The sequence below is a fragment of the Kryptolebias marmoratus genome, linkage group LG17 (assembly GCF_001649575.2).
Source record: "Kryptolebias marmoratus isolate JLee-2015 linkage group LG17, ASM164957v2, whole genome shotgun sequence".
NCBI lineage: Eukaryota > Metazoa > Chordata > Actinopteri > Cyprinodontiformes > Rivulidae > Kryptolebias > Kryptolebias marmoratus.
Genome location: NC_051446.1, coordinates 2978668 through 2999267, shown reverse-complemented (window position 1 = coordinate 2999267; position 20600 = coordinate 2978668). Strand labels below are relative to the sequence as shown.

The following is a 20600-nucleotide window of genomic DNA, read 5'->3' as shown; positions in this document are numbered from 1 at the left end:
TACATCCCAACATGTGCATGGAGCATGGTGAATGAAACCTTTCTGTGCTTACGCAGCATTTCTTACATGAGGCCCCTGGTACACATTTACTCATCTAAATTCAGCAGCTTCTGAAAGTATTCAGACTCGCTTCACTTTTCCATTTAGTGGTTCATGAGATATATTGCTTACAGGCAAACAGGGTAGACTCAAAAAGTTCATGCAAAAATTTTGTGCAAAAATTGTGTGCAATGTGTGCAATGTAAAATGTGCAATGTGAAGTCCTTGATAATGCTGTTCTCTAAGGCTTATCAGTGGAGATTGTTTTTATGTTTCTTCTAAGACTCAGAAAACATGATTTATGACAAGATGAAATCTGTTTATTAAATTGTGAATTCCTTTGAAATGTGAAAAATGAATGACAATGATTTTTGTGTGTAATTATATAATACAAAATTAGACGCTCAGGATTGCTCACCTCCTCAGGAATCTGAGTGTTTGACTGTTTTGACATCTTATTTTGATAACAGAAAAGAGACCTTGGCTTTGCTCGTTGTTATACAGTTTTCTTGTGTTTGTGTCTATGCTGGTTCCTCTCCTTTTGTCCCATCATATTTTTGTTAACCTAAGTTTAAAGCATACATTTGTCTAGCTTAATGGAACGTCTAGTAAGGTAAAATAAAAATCTAACAAAAGTAAAAGAATTGCTCCTAGAACATGTCACACCTCTGACTCCTGATTAATTCAATTCAGTTATTTATATAGCACCAAGTCACAACAAAAGTTGTCTCAGTGCACTGTATAAAAAAATTCACCAACATTATAAAAAAGCCAATTTGTAAAAAAGTATCTGTCCAGATTGTATTGAATCTTCACCTTGTCACAGTGTCCCATCCTGAGCAGCACATTGGCAACAGTGGAAAGGAAAAACTCCCTTTTAACAGGAAGAAACCTCCAGCAGAATCAGACTTTGGATGATCGGCCATCTGCTTCAACTGGCTGGGGTTTAAGACGACAGGATAGAGATACAAATACAGAATGACTGGTCCAGGTGTAGTTTCTACTGGAAGAAAGACAAAGAAAAACATGTTATTGATAAGAATAATTACAGTAGAGCAAGTAAAGACAGCAGCAGAGTGAGGAAATGTCATGTTTTCCTCCAGCAGGTTAAGCCTATAGCAGCATAACTAAGGAATAGCTCAGGAAACCCAAGTCAACCCTAACTATAGGATTAATCAAGAAGGAAAGTCTTTAGCCTAGTTTTAAAAGAAAACAGGGTGTCAGCCTCATGAACAGAAACTGAAAGTTGGTCCACAAGAGAGGAGCCTGATAACTAAAAGCTCTAAGAGCCACAAGTAAGCCTTCAGTCTGAGAGCAAAGTGCTCTGTTAGGAAAATATGGGGTAATAATATCTTATATATGAGATGAAGCTTAAGAAGGTTGCAGGATCGCTTCCCGACCTGGGGCCTTTCTGGGTGGAGTTTGCATGTTCTCCCTGTGCACACGTGGGTTTACTCTGGTTTCCTCCCACAGACTAAAAACATGCATGTTAGGTTAATTGATGACTCTAAAATTGTCCCTAGGTGTGAGGGAGAGTGTGAATGGTTGTTTGTCTCGTTAGTCTCTATGTGGCCCTGTGATGGACTTGCGACCTGTCCAGCTCCCCGCGACCCGGAATGGAGAAGCGGGTAAAGAAAATGGATGGATGGATGGATGGAGATGAAACTTGGTTGTTGAGATTTTTGTATGTTAGAAGTAAGATTTTAAATTCTATTCTTAATTTGACAGGGAGCCAATGGAGAGAAGTTAAAACTGGAGAAATCTGATCTCTCCTCCTAACTCTCATCAGAACTCTGGCAGCAGCATTTTAGATCAACTGAAGACTTTTTAAAAAGGTTTTTGGACACCCAGATAATAAAGAATTACAGTAGTCCAGCCTAGATGTGATAAATGCATGGACCAGTTTTTCTGCATCATTTTGAGACAAGATAAATCTAATCTTAGTGATGTTATGTAGGTGAAGGAAAGCAGTCCTTGTAACATTTTAATGTTAGGGTTAAAAGACATCCTGATCATAAATAAGGCCAAAGTTCTTTACATTAGAACTGTAGGCCAAATTAATGCCATTCGGGGGAAGTGAAAGGCTGCAAAGTTTGTTTCTAAGATTCTTAGTTCCAAAAACCACTATCTCTGTCTTGTCTGGAATTAAAAGCAGAAAATTAAGAGTCATCCAGGTTTTTATGTCTGTAACACATGCTTGTAATCTAAGTAACTGACTGGATTCATTGGGTTTCATGGATAAATATAACTGAGTATTTTCAGCAAAACAATGAAAATTGACCACATGCTGTCTATTAACTTTATCTACTGAAAATATATATAAAGTAAAGAGCATTTGTCCAAACACTGAACACTAAGGAACTCCATGACAAACTTTGGGGTATGAAGAAGATTCATTATGAACATTAAGAAAGTGGAATCTATCATATAAATATGATTTGAACCATTTTAGAACTGTTCCTGTAATCCCTGTAATCTCATGTTCAAGCCTCTATAATAGAATATTGTGATTAGTTGTATCAAATGCAGCACTGAGATCTAACAGGAAAAGTATGAACATAAGTCCACTGTCTGAGGCCATGAAAATATCATTGGTAACTTTCAGCAGTGCTGTTTCTTTGCTATAATAACTTCAAACCCTGACTGAAACTCCTCAAACAGATTATTTCTGTCCAGATGTTCTCACAATTGATTTGCAACTATTTTCCCAATATTTTTTTAATGAGCTGGAGATTAGAAATACATCTAAAATTGACCAGAACTCCTGAAACAAGATCAGTTTTTTTAAGTAAAGTTTTAATTACAGCAACTTTAAAGCTCTGTGGTAACCAGTCATTAGAGACAAATTGAGCAGATCCAAAATGGGGATATTAATTAGGGACTTTGAACAGTCTGGTTGGGATGGGATCCAGCAGACATGTTGATGGTTTGAAGCTATTATTTTTAACAATTTTGAAAACTCAACAGGACAAAACAGTCCAAACAGTTAGTACACTTAGTAAGGCTGGTGTGATTTTTCTCTATAATTGAAAAAATTTTAATTTTAAAGACTCTTGTTCCGTTGCTACTTAGAGCTGTACATTACATCAGCTGTAAGCTCCACACCCTTCAGAAGGCATCACTGCAACTTCAGTTTTCTTTAGATGAAACACTGACCATCAGAGAATTTTGAGCCGCAATCTGCCTCCCCTTTGTGGTTCTGCTAAGGTCCATTCAACCTCTCTTGAGTCAAGCAAAGTAAGAGTGACAGCTGGCTATACAGCCTTTGATCTGGTTGGGCACCTAAAGAAAAAAAGTAATGTGGGTTTGGTTATGATACTTTAGGCTGATGCAAGTTATTAAACAAAACGTTTCAATTCGAACCTGATACTTCCTTAAAATAATCTGACAATCTAGCAGAGTTAATATTTTTCTGACCCCAATTCCAAAATAAAAATACTTCTCAAAAATAGTCTAAATTGTCCAAAATCTTGTTTGTGTAAACCCTAAACTTAGATCCTGATTCCAAACATCCTGTTCAAAAGATTGTTTTTGATAAACTTGTAATCAAAGTCTTCTTTCAGATTATAAATGATTATTTCTTGATTCAAAGTGTCATATTTGTTCAATCATTAAGTGAATATAATTGTTTAAATCAAGCTCAAATAAGTCAGGGTAATCACCTGAGGCTGAATATTACTGTCAAATTCTTGGTGTTAGTTTTTTTTTTATGTTGTTAATTTTGTGTTTGAGTTTATTGTTTGTAACTGATTTTATTTTGTTATATTTTAATTTTGTAATAAAATCTTAAAAGGCAAATTAGATTTTTTTGTATTGGTAATATGATGAAAAATTCCCTGTAATGAATGAAACCAGCTTTCAGCTGCTGAGATTTAATATATAATAAGGGTAAATAAAAAAATAATCTAAATATTGTTGATCGATAAATTTAATCTGGTGCCCCACTTTATTGGGCTTTAAACAGTAGCAAAGTAAGTATACTCTTCTTCATTTTACTACAGGTGCACATGCATTACTTTCTGAAAGTAAACAAAACAAAACAAAAAAACATCCAGTAGTTCATGAAATGTTTTGCTAAGAAACAAACAAATGCACAAACACAGAGACACAGCCAAAAATAAATTTGCCTGCTTTTTACATTGTGGCCGTGATTACCTCATTACCTCTGCCAAAGACATCATGTTTTTGGAAGTGTTGGTTGGTTTGTTTGTCCATCCATACTTAAAAACTAAGGAGCAGATTTGGTTAATTTTTTAGGAGATGTTGGGGTTGGGTGGTGAGCAGGGTCACAGTGTGGATCCTACAAGTTTTTAAAGACTGTGTGGCCTTGGCGGAGGTTTGCACTCTTTCAGTGCTTCTAGTTTTCTAAGTGCTTTTACTAAATATACAATAAATTGTATAAATTGAACTCATTTTTTTCTCTGCCCACCAGGGGGTAATACTTGATGACCTGTTGGCCAACACCTCCTATGAAGTTCGGGTGGTGGCTGTCTGCACCAATGGTTTGTACGGACATGTGAGCAATTTGCTGACAGTTTTCATCCCCACCTCGGACCCTGGTAAGAGAGATTATACCTGACACTGAGTGTAGAGTTCAGCAAAATAAATAAATACAAAACTGTACAGACATTTCTCTTTCTGCTGCCATGTTTCATTTTGACTGATGTTCAACTCAATGATGAAAAACTTGTTTTCCAGCTTCTTAAAAAAACTTCAAATAAAATTATAGTAAAAAATAAAGTTTAACCTATTTCACTTTTACATTTCAGGACAGAATAAAAATGATCTGGTCTTTACCACATTTTAAAATATTTATAATCTAGCCTCAAGTGATCAAAAACACACAATAAATTCCACCATATCATTATTTATTAAACAAAAACACAATGGAAAAGCTGTGTGTGAAAAAGTAGGTACACCTCTTAGCACATCAGCTTGTAAATCATCCTGTAGCAGCAATAACTCTGAGGAGTAACATTCTGTTCTTAATTTATCAGTCTCTTACATGGTGTAGTGGAGTTTTGGCCAAGTCTTCTGTCCAATCATGCTTTAGTCAATTAAGAATTGTGGACACTGAAAACTTGTGGTGAGATCTTAAGAGAGCTATGTAAAAAACAGTGGTGTCTGGACTTTGATTGACATTTGACATTGTAACACTCTGATTATTTTCTAATTCTGATGTTCTTTTGTAGGTTTCTGCATTGTTTGTGGTATCACTGTCCATTGAATCATGACCCGACAGTCATTGCTGATGTCTTTTCACCTTAGCATGGTTGTAAAACACACCTGTATGCTATGCTTCAGAGTGGCAAACAGACACATATAGAAGTGATAACACAGATGATGATTCAATACATTCGATCAGCAGCACCTGGCTAATACTGAACCTCTTAAATCCTGTGGAATGGGAACAGGTCAACTCACTGCACAACATGTCGAGTCAATCAACTGGTTCTTTTTGCAAATCAAATGTTTTTTATAATATATGTTTCATATAATGTATGACTCATATTAAATATTTTATTTACATTAGATTATTTACACAAATATGCCTATATAGACATTTATATATAAACATGTTTAGCTACAACGGTAAACAGTGTCCTCATCATATACTAAATAGTGCAGTGAGTGGTGCATTGTCATCACAGTGCAGGGAGTTTGTGTACTCTGAGTTGGCATAAACCCCTGTGGAAGCAGCAAAGATGGACATAGTTTTTTCACACACAGTTTTTCCTTTGTGGCTTTGTTTTTGTTAAATTAGTAATGACATGGTTAAAATGTGAGGGTGTTTTTATGCACTTGAAATTAGGTTGAAATAATTTTAGAATTTGGTAAAGATCTGGGGCCTCATGTACGAAGTGTGTGCATGCACAAAAAGCGGTGTTCACACTTTTCCCTGCGAAAGTTCAGATGTTTCAATAATGACCTGTCTGTGGAAACATGCACAGGCTCATGACAACGTCATAGTTGATGTTGACATTTAGAGGGAATGCTAAAAATCGTTAATGATATGAAAACGGTTACTGTTCACACCTGAGGGGTGTACTACAAAGTTAGATCTCTTTGTACTGAAAGTCAGAGTTTTCAGTATCAAAGGATTAATTTTAATGTGGCTAGATCACCATGCCAACAATTTCTTTTAACTGTCAGCAAGAAGCACAATATGGTCACTTATTTTGTTCTTAAAAATATACCTGGTAGAAAAATTAGACTATAACAACGTTTATATCAGATCTGGCCAATGCTGGAACATTTACAATGATTGGCAGATTGTAAAATAATTAAAAAAATTAAATATTCCACCTTCATCTCAAGGCAGTGTCCTGTATGATTGATTAATTAATTAAATGTCATTATTTTTAGTGTAATATTCCTGACAATTCCTTAATAAAACGGTTTGTTGTCAAACAAAAGGCTTTATTCAGCAATCGATTTGATGTTTTTGAGTTAATTTTTTGAGTAAACTAGTGGAGATATTGAAATGTCTAAGAGAGATGGCAGTCTGATGGCAGAGAGATGGAGTGAGAAATGGAGAAGAAGTGTTATGATTCCAATTTTTAAGAACAACAAAGATTTAAGAACAAGGGTGATGTAGAGTTGTAGCAACTACAGGGGAATTAAGTTGATGAGCTACATGATGAAGATCTGGGAGAGAGTTGTAGAAGCTACAATTAGACAAGAGGTGACTATTTGTGAGCGGCAGGATGGTTTTATGCCAGGAAAGAGAACCACAGATGCCATATTTGCTTTGAGGATGTTGATGAAAAAGTACAGAGATGGTCAGAAAGAACTATATTGTGTCTTTGTGGATTTAGAGAAAGCATATGACAGGGTGCTGAGAGAGGAGCTGTGGTGTTGTATGAGGACATCTGGAGTGGCAGAGAAGTATGTTAGACTGGTACAGGACATGTTTGAGGACAGCAGGACAGTGGTGAGATGTGCTGAAGGAGTGACAGATAGCTTCAATGTGGAGGTGGGACTGCATCAAGGATCGGCTCTGAGTCCCTTCTTGTTTACTGACAAAATAACATGAGCCAGAACTGGAAGTAGCAGAGCTGAAGATGTTGAGGTTTTCCTTGGGAGGGACAAGGATGGACAGGATTAGGAATGAGGTCATCAGAGGTCCGGCACAGGTTGAAGGACTGGAAGATAAAGTTAGAGAGGCCAGACTGAGATGGTTTGGACATGTCCAGACGAGGGACAGTGGGTATATTGGTAGAAGGATGTTAGAGATGAAGCTGCCAGGAAAAAGACAAAGAGGAAGGCCAAAGAGAAGTTACACTGCCTGGCCAAAAAAAAAAAGTTGCCACCAAAAAAATAGGTTACACACTCTAATATTTTGTTGGACCGCCTTTAGCTTTGATTACGGCACGCATTCACTGTGGCATTGTTTCAATAAGCTTCTGCAATGTCTGCAAGATTTATTTATTTATATGTCCACTTCATCATCAGTCTCAGTCCTTATAATCTGTTCCTCAGCTTCACTTACTCACTGATTCCTTGTTGTATTAATGCTCTTGCTGGTTTTCCTCGCGTCTCCCTTCTTGTGTTCCCTGTGATTTACATTGTTGTAAGTTTTTGTCCACTGCCACGTCAGCATTTTGTTTTGTTTTAATTTATTAATAAATTAGTTTATCTTTGAGTTCTTTGTGTCAGTCTGCATTCTGGGTTCAAATCCTCCACCTCTCCTGAACCTGACAGGAATACGTTTTCATTGAATCATCCAAGCTATTAAACATAGGCTAACGGTTTTAATCTTAAGTAACAATTGTTTCCATCTAACCAGAATTTTTTTTAAATTTGGCATAGATTTCAGCACAAGAAATGCACTTGTAAAAAGCCACATTTCTTGCTCTATATTACAAGAAAGTTGCAGTTAGACTTAAAAATCAAAGATGCAAGTTGATATTGTAGAAAAAGGTTATATACATTCATATTTTGCTGAATTTTCGGAGACATCCATTAAACAGTTCAATTTAGATTGAATTTGTCAGTACTTTTGTTCATAAGGGAATGTTTAATAAATAAGCATCTATGCTCCGCCAAGCCCCCGAGTAGCTCATTTCTGCATTCACTTACAATATTGGTGTGTGTTAATCATGTCAGTGGTGTCTAACAGTGTTGGATGAGAGACGAGGGGCAGCTATCCTTCACTTTACTTGCATCTTTATGTCTATTTAGCCTATTAGTAACTTCTGTGAACATGTGCTGCTCTGACCACAGCAGCTTTACACTCCTTTTGTGCCCCGTGCTAATGCCAAAAGCCAATGTGCCAAACAAAATGTTTTTATAACACCACTACATTATTTAGAAGAGTCTATGACTCACATTCCATAAATTACTCTTTTTCCCTACATGCAGACATGAATTTTAATTGAGCAGAAGGAGAATCACACGTGCAGGGTATATTTGTATATTTAAATGGAGGCATGGCAGGGGAGGTATCTCATGTGCTCTCTATTCCATGTTGATCAGGATATACAAAAGAAATGTGTATGAATTCATGTAAACACACAATTTTATTCAACTAGATTTATGGGGTACACTCCATTTTCTGAACTTAACCATATGCCATGTCCATGCAAGTCTTTGTACAGGGGAGGCCCCAGATCATTTTCATGTCCTGATACTTAAAACCCTAGACCTGGAAAAAGGATAAACTTATTTTCCCCATGATTGTACATTTTCTTCAGTATCTTCAGTGGAAAATTAAAAGTTTAAATGTGAATTAATATGTAGCATTTGTAAAAATCTACATATTAGTTTATTTGCTTGACTTCCACTTAAATCAAGGGAATTTTGCTATCCCAGTTAAGGTTCAATGTGAATATCTAACACTTTTTTTCTTCCACTTGTTTTTATTGTTTGGACTTGTGTTATATCAGCTATATTACTCATTCTTCTCTACTCATTCTTCCACTTAACCTTTGGTTAAAAAAACAAAGTTTGTTTTGTGTTTCGTTTGTTTTTAAACCACATGTCTCATGGCCCTTTCTTTCATTCTGGTGTACATTCATATATACTGTAAATTTTGTTATGTAGTATTTCATCACTCTTACACTTCTATTCTGATTCACAAGCCTGATTGTGCTCATCAAATGTGATTTCTTTTGATTTTGTTTTAAAATATGGAAAATATTGCTTAGCTTGTGTTCATTGGAGTTTTGTCGCATAGACCAACAAAACTGCCGTCATTGTTTTACTGTCATTGTATGGCATCTGTTCCTTCCATCACTCACAATAGGAGAAGTGCTTATGTTTGCATTTTGGACTTGACAGTGATAGTTACTTTGTATCTCTGCTAAACATTTTGTTAAATAAACCACAATGTCTTGTTACACATAAAAAAAAATCTTGTATCCTGTTTCATCATCAATCTAGAACATTCAGATTTGCCAATAGGGATTTTTGGTGTTACTCTGTAGTGTTTACTAAATGAACAATACACAAGATGAGAACATTGAATTCATAGCTGAAATATCAGCTGTTCTTTTAAAGTTGTCAAACTTCAAAATATTAGTTTAAAGCAAATCAACCATCTTGTGGTTAAAACTGTTAAGTGTTGTGCTTACTCAAAAATAAGACCTTAAATCTAAAATAAAGCCTAGAATTAATTGGCCACATGTGACAGAGTACTGGGGCCATGCAGTAGAAAATAAATGTCTTTAGTATTGAGATGAAAGAGTAAATATTATTGACAAAAGTCACAATTCTTTGACAAAAAAAGTTGCAATGTTGGAAAAAAGTTTTTTGAGACTTAAGCCAAAGAAAGTGAACCCCACTGTGCTCTTGAACCTGACTGTTTTAGTTTCATTTCTCATTAGGGTATTAACATTGTATCTGAAGGTTACTGGGTTATTGTGAATTTTGTGTGCTTCCATTTGAATGTGACTTTGTTGCTGATACATTGCATTTTCCCTCCTGAGGGACAAGTCTAACTACTAAACAACATGCATTTTTTTAACTGAAGCAGTCTAAGGTGCAGTTTATGCAGCAGAACTCACAGGTTTAAGACCTTCACAATAAGAGTCTTAAACACACACACACACAGTGCTAGCCTCAAAAAACTTTCTCTACACATTGAAAGTGTTTTGAAAAAAGCTTACATTATTATTACAAATACTGCAGTCAGGACAGCCCAAAGGTTTGAGAGCATTTAGGAGTTCATACACAGTATATGTATTTGAGACTTTTTGTGAAACATTGAAACACGTTCTGTGAGTTCTGCTGCAGTGGGAATAAGAAATAACACTGAAACTGCTTCAACTAAAATACTTCATATTATTGTGTAGGTAACACAGCAAAAGTGCACCCAAAACCCTCAGATACAAAAATAATAACAACTGAAATAAATACAGTCGAGTTCAGATGCAGTGTGGTTCACTTTCTCTGGCTAAGTTTTTTTTTTTTTCCCTCAGCATTGTGACTTTTTTTTCCATTAATAATATTTACAATTTATATCATCATTTAGACTTTAATATCAAAATGTAAAGAAAAAAAAATCTCCATTTTCTTATAGTCTGTGTGGCTAAAATACTCAGTCATAGTCGTTTTTGTTAAAAATTCACACATCTGTTTGCAGCACAGTATTGGATGTTGCTTTGTTTTTTGTTTTTTCAAACGGTATATTATAATTTCATTTTTTGTACATGTTTGTTAATATAATTGCTGAAAAAGCAAGTTATATTAAAAATGTATAATAATTTGATCGTTTTATTTTTAGCATCACCTTTAGTTCTGCAGGGGCTCCTTTTTTTAGTAGAATAATTTTTTTTAATCAGTCAAAATGTCACTTACACCCTTTTCCACCTAGCTCTATAAACTTCCTCTCATCCATCCAGTTCAGTATACCTTCAGGCTTTACCTCATGCTTCACAGTCTAGTTTGTTCTGCTCTTCATGATGTGTCACTTAGCCTAAGAGAGGTAAGAGCCACACCTGCACACCTGCCCCCTTTGTGTGCTGTGAGTTTGAGCTCAGTCCACTTTTATGGCAATCACTGATGTGTCATTTTGTGCAACCCTGCCACAAACCNTTTAGGACAAAATGTGTAGTTAAAATTACAAAAATAAAAAATAGATTTTATATTCTTTTCTCTTGCTTTTGCTTGTCTTACAAAGAGGATGAAAGATAAAATTTGACAGGTTGCAAATCTATGTTCTGTGTTTATTGTGTCCTGGGGGATTTATAGATGAAAGAGCAAATCTTTTGCAATTGTTTATTCATTTTTGATATTGTTTTAGTGACAGAATGGTTTATTAATTACAGTCATGGTAGAGAGTGAGTGCAGGCTCTTTTAATTTTTTTTAAAAATGCATCAAAACATACAAAAATGTCATCTGTTTCTTAAAGGTTTTTGAAAAAAATACATCAGATAAACAAAAACGCATGACCTAAGCCACATTGCAAAAGCTGTGTGTGAAAAACAAATCATCCTTAATTCCTTCCATGGGTATGAAGTTAATTTCAATATTTTGCTATTCCATCTTTGTATGGTGGACCAGTACCTCAGCATGATGCTACTACCACAATGCTTGACAGTTGGTATTGTCTTCTTAGGTATCAAAGCCTCACACTGATTCCTTCAAACATACTTATGGTCATTGTGGCCAAATCTTCAGCAGACCAAATGCACAATAAATTTAAATGTCTGCATCAAATTCTTGTTTTTAAAATTGTTGAAATTGCAGGTCGTATAATCCTTCAATCCTGAAAAAAAAAGTTCAAAAAAATCATTCAAGGCCTTAAATTTATATAACATTTATGCTCATGATGCAACTATAAGCAGTGACCTGCTGCTGCTAACCAGCTTGATTAGTTGATCATCAGCAAATATGACCATATTTGATTACAGGTGGTTCAACGTGCTATTGAAATATGTTGTAGACATTGTTTTCCACACATCTTTTCTGCTTTTTGACTTTTTTCTCCCCAAATATTAACAATGTAGTATGCAATTATTGGTGTTAATCTGAGGTTGTTTTTGACTAATATTAAGACCAGATTGTATTTCATTATTTTTGAATGCAAAAAAAACATGACTGAAATAGTCTGCTTTTACTTTTTATCTTGACTGTAAAATGGTGTGTAACCTTTCCTTCTTTTCCTTTTTTATCCTATTGTATTTTTAGATTTATTCAAAATCAAAATTTTCATATAAAAAATTATTTAGTTCTTTAGGTTCAAATGTAATAAAGCTAAAGTTTAGCTTTATTAAGGTTTACACTTATCTTTGTTCTCTCTGATCTTGAAAAATGTTGCGTAACTAGAATTGTAATCTGATCTTCTTTTCAGAAAACGCCCAGAATCCAGAATCAAATGAATTTGCCTTTCTGGTAAGTAGTTCTATTTTTTTCCCATCCATACATGCCTGTACCCAACCAACTATCACAGTGACTTATTGCTGCTTAAAAATCTTTCCCAAACAGCCTGAGCCTGATGGCTCCTTGAATGAGCTTGAAGAGACCATAAATAACAGATTGGATTGGAGTGCTTCAAACACAATGAAGACCACAACATCTACGTCAGTGCCCCTGCCTGGCATCCAAGCTGCAACAGTAGAGTCTGATCAGAGAAGAACCACCACTGATTCTGATCACCTTCTGAAATCCACCAAGTCTGGTGAAATGTTGAGCCATTATGAAGAGGCAGCTCTCCGTAGTAGCCCCTCACAGCCACCAGAGGTCACGGCATCACCAGAAACCAAAGGATCTGTCCAATTCAGCAACAACAATGCTTTTTATTCCATAACAACAAAGGAATCCTTTATTTCAATTTCTACTGCACCTTCAGTCACATATACAAAGTCAGATGATTTTAATGGAGACTTAAATTCAAAAGCTTCAACTGAGAAGGCAAAAGATGATCTAGGTACAATTAATCCAATCCTTTCTTTCTTCTCAAAGACAAAAGCTATTAAGTATTCAAGTGTTTCTAATTATGTCTCCATCACAACCACAGTGTCCTCTGACACTGGGAACATGGGCAAGACATCGTCGTCATCCATCATGAATGCCAAACTTAATAAAGGTTTAGTTGAAGCCATAAACAAAGACAACTTCACAGGTGAAAGTGTTTCTACTGAATCCAGAAGTCTCCCTGAGGTCCAGATGTCAGTTTCAACTGTTCAGACTTCCTCTTTGAGAGAAGTCGAAGAACAAACAGATCCCAGTGTGCCTCATTCTCCATCAACAACAACCTCTGTCCTGCTGAGTGGTGTTCTTTTGCAGCCCACACAGCTGCTGTCTAATGGTGAGCGACACTTTGTCTTACCCTCTTCTGCCTTCACCTCCTCTCCTTTGTGTGACACCTCGGACCCAAGCGTCATACCCTCCACCTGCTTGCATGACCCTTCCTTCTCCTCAACAGCTGTGTTAACTGCCTCTGCATTGGACTCTCAGCATGCTGCTACTGCCCTGCTGTCTGGCCGAGACATTGCTTCTCCTTCAGTTCCCATGCACCTTGTCTCCACACTGCCTCACCTACCTCTACCCTCACAGTCCAAGTCTGGTTGGGACACTGACTCTTTCTATCCTAGTATCAGTTCTGGCTATAACAATTATGACAGTGTTTGGTCATCAGGGTCCTCAGGTGATCTCTCTATGTTTAATGTTACTCCTCCACTCAAAACAGTGCTGGTCCCAATTGGCACCACTGTTGCAGCTGAACTGTCAGAATCTTCCTGGGATCTGTCCCTCTCAAAAATGTCTTTCTCTCTCAACCCCACTCTCGAGCCCTCGGTTGTTCTTTCTAGTGAGTTTATCCTTTCTGATGCGACACAGGGTTTATCCAAATCTGGATCATTTGGGTTTGAGGACTCAAGGTATGCCACTGGGAGCACAATAGAGGTTTTGCTACCTGATATTAGTGATGAAGGGTTTCCATTAGCTAGTGATGCTGACATTGAGTGTGGCTGTTCATTGGAACCATCGGCATCCTCATCTTGGTTGCATGTCTCTCTTCATGTTCCACTACTGTCATCAGCTTGGAACTCTACAAGTTTCAAACTTGACTCGAGTGTAGACCTCCTTTCAACATCTGGTATTGCGATGCACAGTCTTTTAAAGTCTCCTGCTGTTGTGGGCTCTGATAGTCCTTCTTTAGACCAGCCACTGCACTCCCATAGCTATATATCTCCCTCATCCTCTTTTCCAGAGTTTTTCCAAGTTACCCATAGTGACCTGCATGTTTCTGTTGCAGCCACATTGTCTACCGTTTTGGATTTTTGGTTGCCAGCATCAGAGAGAAACACTGCTTTCCAAACCGCTTCCCTCCCCTTCTCACCCACAGCTCCCCCATCAACCCCTACACCAGAGGGACAAGTGTTTGATACTAGCAGCAGTACCTCTGGCTCAGCTATTTTCCCTGACTGCCAGGAGAGCATTGACCATACGTGGGACAGGGCTGAAACCTCAGCCTCTGGGGAGAGTGTGATTCCTTATTCGACCAAAGTTATAAGCACAACTGCTTCAGTCACAACAAAGGAATCTGACCAGAACCCAGGTGATCTGGAAGAACACTCCTCAGCATTCTATTTTGAAAGTGGAAGTGGTGTCATCCCTGAATTGGGAGGTTCAGGAACACCAACTATTTCAGAAGTAACTTCAGCCTTACCCAGGTCATTGGGTGGGACAGATGAGAGCAACTCGGGACAGGGTGAAAGCCTCTATGACAATGAGACACCTTCTGACTTCAGTATCTCCGAGCGCACAGAAACGGAGTCTGAGGAAGAAGAGGCAGTTGAAGGTAAAAATATAAAATCCAATTTAAGAGAAAAACAAAACTCAAACAGCTACAAAATTCTGAAGGCTCAGAAGAAGTTTTGCACATTCAATGGATGATATGTCCATTATTTTCTTCAACAAACCACATTTTATTTCCAAGTAAAAACAATAAAATCCACTCATTTAAAACACTGTATTCATCGGATATCATAACTGATTACATTGCCATCACTTTTTTTGACATTTTTAAGACTCATTCATTTTAGTAGCATTTGTTCTTATATATGTTACATCAGTGAATGTTAACTGGTAGCCCTGCGCTACCTGTCACCCAAAAGCTCATTCTATCAGACCTGTAAGTTATTTATAAATTGCACACAATCTTTCAGAAGTCCTGTGTAGCCCAGGTCAGACAGAATAAATAACAGCAGTGTTTTAGACCAGTGGTTTCTAAAGTTGGGGTTGTGACCCTCACAAAATGTCAAGTTTAGGTTCTGAGATGAATTCCAGAAAGAAATGAAAATTTAAACTAGAACAGCAATCAGTTATCATTGGGGTCCAAGCCCCTTGATGCATATCATCCCCTAACATTTGCCCCCCAATCAACCAAGGACCTGTCAAAGCACTGGCTTGTTGAGTAATAAATATCTAGAAGCATTTATGTGTTCCCAAGCTAAAATCACATTATTATTATTATTATTATGATTGTTGTTGTTGTTGTTTCTTTGTTTGTTTTTGTTGAGAGGCCACAATCCTTTAGCCAGTCATTGCCATATTAAGGGAAAGAAGTCAAAGTGTTGTGACATTTCACATTTACAGGGTCCCCCTAGTAGTGGACATTTAAGTACAGTTAGGTGTTACCAACTTTTTCATTTAAATTGTTGTTGATATGTATTAATAATTTTTTAGATAATCCTAATATATATTTATATATATTACCTGAAATATATATATGTTTACTAATGTAAAACTTGCATGACTAGAATTTTATTTTTTTTAGCAAATACTTTCAGAACATTTTTTCAGGATTCTCTCTCTGTATTACATAAAACATATTACACTGATTGCCCTTGAATTCAACAAGAAGTTTACAGAAATATGTTTAGTGCATTTTGGAATTTTGAACAAAAGTGGACATTTTCAGTGTGAACAGTGTGGATCAAAATTCCAGCTGCCATTTAACCCCATTGTAAAGATCAGCCATTGCAGGACTTTAAAATTCAAAAGTTCACCTAAAATCCCCAGTTTGTAGGAGAAGTGTGTATGTGCACATTTATTCCCCCTGCCCTTCAGGTTACAGTTGTTCAAAAGAAATAAAAACTGTTGTTTAGTGGCTGTGGCTCAGTGGTTAGAGCAACTGGCCTCCAATGAGAGAATTGGAGGTTCAATTCCTGGCAGGAGTCACTTATTGAAGTGTCCCTGCTCAAGACATTAAACCCTTTCACCACCTCTGATGTGTGCCCCATCAGTGTATGAATGAAGTTTAAAGCACTGATTAGTCTCCATAGAATAATTTATTCAGATTAGCTTTGTAGAGTGCTGTGTGGATGAGTAAGTGAGGGCACAGATTGTGTTTTTAATGGTCTGACTGGCTAGAAAGGCACTATATACAGCCTATTTACCATTTATTCATATTGGGTGTATAGACGTATAAAATGCCAACAAGTGAAACTATTTAAAGTAAAATCCAATGTTTGAACAAGACAGCCTTGAAAACAAATTAGAGTTACCAGGAGGTGGAGAAAACCACAGTACCCAGAGTAAGCCCATGTGTGCTCAGGGAAAACATGCTAACTCCACTCAGAAAGACAGCTGGTTGGAAAACAATCCTTCAGTCTTCTTTGTTGAGGGTGACAGCTCTAACTACTGTGCTGCAGTGCTACCAAGTTTATAAAATTTAGTAGAAATCAGTGTGGTTGTTTTTGAAATATAAACTTTTCACATTTTTATCACCACCTACAGTTTAGAGTTTTTGAAGTTTGGGACACCTACTTAGGGCAAACTGGACCAATGGTATGAGTTTGTTGTTTGTATGTCTTAAAATAGATAAGATATGGCCATTTTTACATGAAGCTAGCTTTATAGCTTAAACTTGAGTAACTCTAACGCAGTCATTTAAAAACAAAACTTTTCCTGAATAACTTTTTTCTAATCTATTACGCTAGATGTTGTTTTATGCTGAGTGTGTTTGAGGCCTTGGAGGAGATCCTTTTAGAAGGTTTTGCAAATTTTCCTAATTTGCATAAACATTTTTTTCCCCCAAACCTTTTGAGGTAAAACAGTCAGTAACCTTAACCAATTATAGGACTTTATTATACGTGTTGGTGGTGGCAGAAATTTACAACTTGGAGACCAAAACATATTAACCATAATAGTAGCTCCACATATGTTTAGCATACCTTAGAAAAACATTGTCTTTGAGATGCAATAAGCCACACCCACTTTATTTGAACATTATGCAGTCCCTCCAGGATTTCACAGGCATTTTTTGTGACTGTTGCAGGCTAAAATGCCTGATTTCACGGGGCATTTTCCTAAAAGTTGTGATGAAAAGTTGCAATTTAGTTTTTACTAAAATAAATAAAAAAACATAACTTTTAATATATAAACCAAAACTACTTACTAGTTTTGTAAGATAATTACCAACAAACATTGACATTCTCAAAAGGTGCTTTATTTGAGAACTTTGATTGCTTATAAACTGACATTCATGACCATTTCTGGATTGTCCCTCGTCTGCAGCTCTCCTCACATGTTTTGCAGACACAAAGTGTTTGTCGATGCATTTATGTTCCATGATTACACTGGTCACTCTCCTGCAGCTGGGTAGGAAACTGGTTTGCAACCACAGTGAAGTTAGTTTTAAGTTGGATGTTGGATATTCGCGCTCCGCAGAGTTAGCTGCGTCTAGCTCACGGCTGACCCGAAACAGGAACGCTAATGTCGGTCAGCCGTTCTCTGCCAACTCTTTCTCTCACATGCGGTGGTTCACTTAGGGACGGCTGGCCGACATTAGCGTTCAGCCGTGATCTAGATGCCGCTAACTCCGCGGAGCACGAATATCCAATATCCAACTTAAAACTAACTTCACTGCGGTGTTTTGCGCAGTCCTTTGCTGAAATCTTTGTGGGCAAATGTGAAGCATTAGCACACATTTTCGCTTCAGTCGCTGCTCCTGCATGCTCCCGGCATTCTGATGTTAACAGGATGTGACGTCACATCTCTTCTTTGTGAGTTATTTGGGGTTAAAGTTGCGGGAAAGTTGCGGTGTCTTGGACAAAGTTGCAAAAAGTTGCGATTTCGCGGGGTTTGCTTGATTTTGCGTTAATAGTTGCAATCGCAACACCGCAAAATCCTGGAGGGTCTGATTATGACCTTATATGGCTGACTTCAAGCCAATGTCCTGAAGGTCTGTGCCAAACTTCAAAAAGATCCAATTAGCTGTTTTATTGTGAACCATTTTTTATGTTTTATAGTGCCCCCTACTGCTCAGTGTTTGTCAGTTTGCATACAATATCTCAGAATTGGCACCTCCAACAGCAGTTTGAATTTCATCTAATTGGCTATTGTTTTTTTCAAGATATGGCTGAAGAATAGTTGGTCGCAAGCTTGAAGCTGGAGGGTTTGAGAACCATTGTCTTACAATCAAAGCACTTGCTCACAATATGTGATGTGGATAAAGGCTGGTATATACTTTTATACTTTATACGTCACAAGACGTAAGACATCTGATCTGCCTAGTGTGGTTGTGAGGCATTTTTTTGCATGTTTAACACTCAAAGAGAAACTGCAGGAGAGAATTCTTAGTAAGCCCTCCCACTGTAGCACATGTGACATGAAAAGCATATAAGCAACAACAGAGCAAGCGCACAACCAACAGTTGATGAGTTGGAGGAAGAGGATTTCGTATTATTCTTCTTAACCACGGAGATGGAAAAAGACATTATTGTAGGTGGCACATTTACCTGCTCAATTAGACCAGAGCTGAGTCTCTCTCACTCATTCTCTTACACAAATGGATTTTCTAATGGGCACATTGCTTACCTTGAGTTGGTGGTCATCTTATCATGCTTTTCATAACTGTCCATCCAATGTAATTGAACAGTGGTGGAATGGAATTTATCTTGGTGGTGTCTCCACTCTGCCCCTGCATCCTCAAATCAGTCCAGAAAAAAAACTCACTGTTTCTGACAGACAGACTCCCCTGTGCACAATGAATGTGCTATCTCTTTTCAAGAGTTCTTTGCCATTTGACCGGCTTCATAATCTTTGCTTAAAGATAACATAACAATAGGCGTATTTCCTGACGGTTTCAGCGTGCGGCTCCTCAAAGCTATCCATCTTGCTAGCACAACAGCCAGCTTCTGAAACCGGAGAAGTTCACGTGGGAGCTGGTGCATATTTCCAGTGATCATTGTGTGAGAGGCGATGTACAGCTTGGACTGGTTTCAAGTCCCTAAATGGACTGTACTTTTAGAGCACCTTTCTAGCCAACCAGGCCACTCAATAGAACTTTATAACACAATCCGTGCCCTCATTTACCCATCCACACACACATTCATACACCACTCTGCTACATCTCTACAAAGCTAATCTGAATGAATCATTCTATGAAGACTAATCAGTGCTTTAAACTCCATTCATACACCGATGGCCGATCTAACCATTGCCACACACATCAGCAGCAATGAGGTTCAGTGTCTTGCCCAGGGACACTTCAACATGTGACTCCTGCCAGGAATCGAACATGCTCTAACCACTGAGCCACAGCCGCCCCGTCCAATAAAGTCAAGTCAAATTTATTTATATAGCACTTTTTAGCAACAGGGCAGTTTAAAGTGTTTTACATCATAAAAACACAAAACTAAAAAGTCATAAAAATAACATCATAAAAACTCAAAAGAATTGAAAAAACCCCCCCAAAAAACCCCCAACTCCATCACAGGACCACACAGAGACAAATGAGAAAGACAGTCATTACTGCTCTCACTCCCACCTAGGGACAATTTAGAGTATTAAGTAACCTAACATGTATCTTTGTGGTTTGTGGGAAGAAACTTGAATATCTGGAGAAAACCCACACATGCACAGGGAGAACATGCCAGAAAGGCGGTCAGAAACCAGCAACCTTCTTGTTTTCAGGTGGCAGCTCTAACCACTGCCTTGTTATGCCATGATGTATAACCGAAAAACTGAAATAAAAAAAATTGGCAGCCATAATTTTTAGAAACATGTTGGTTATTTTGTTACAATTTTGCAAAATATGTGTTGATATCAAACAAGAAATTCTCCTCTTCTCAAATGGTACCTGACATGGCCACAAGAGTGCAGCAGAGTTCTTTAAGAAATCTCTCAAAAAATCTCAGCTGGCTCACACATAATTCTCTTGATCAGAAGACAACAAGGCTTTCTTTGTTTTTTTTTTGTTTTACCTTTCTTTAGAAAAAACGATTCAGCTCTCAAACGAGATTGGGAGTTTCAGGCTTATACATCATTTTTAGAACAATCCCTCTAAAAGCTTTATAAAACTTACATGAGTTCCTGTCACTTATCAGCTGTTTAGAGCAATAAATTAAGTGTTTTGGTCACTCATTTAAGAAGCAGTGAAAGAAAATAGAAAGATGGATTTGCAGCTGCGAATGGCTGTGAAATCACATGTGAAAGAGAGTCAAGGCCTTTGTGTAGGTGTTGGATAGGTGAAGACAACCCTTGTGTTTGACAGATTCCTTTCTTGTTTGCATAAATGCTAATATTTCTGTCCATCTGTCTTCTTTTAAAGATTGCCCCAACTATGAATTTTAATCTAGTAATTTTCAGTTGTTTTTTTTTTCAGAAC

The 20600-nt window shown here is 37.2% G+C and overlaps 1 protein-coding gene across 23 annotated transcripts in view; it reads left to right on the top strand.

The window, feature by feature from the left end:
* The window catches only part of ptprz1a (protein tyrosine phosphatase receptor type Z1a), a 197760-nt gene that overhangs the window by 92463 nt on the left and 84697 nt on the right, over positions 1-20600 (top strand). For 19 of the 23 annotated variants that reach the window (XR_005234290.1, XR_005234291.1, XM_037980715.1 and 16 more), the window contains 3 exons: positions 4472-4598; positions 12336-12376; positions 12470-14786. Coding sequence is in view for 21 of the 23 variants with exons in the window: in XM_037980715.1 (XP_037836643.1) it covers positions 4472-4598; positions 12336-12376; positions 12470-14786 (2485 nt within the window). In the remaining 2 variants the exon portion in view is untranslated. The remainder of the gene's footprint in view (positions 1-4471; positions 4599-12335; positions 12377-12469; positions 14787-20600) is intronic. The other 4 variants (XM_037980713.1, XM_037980726.1, XM_037980725.1 and 1 more) reach the window with 4 other exon arrangements.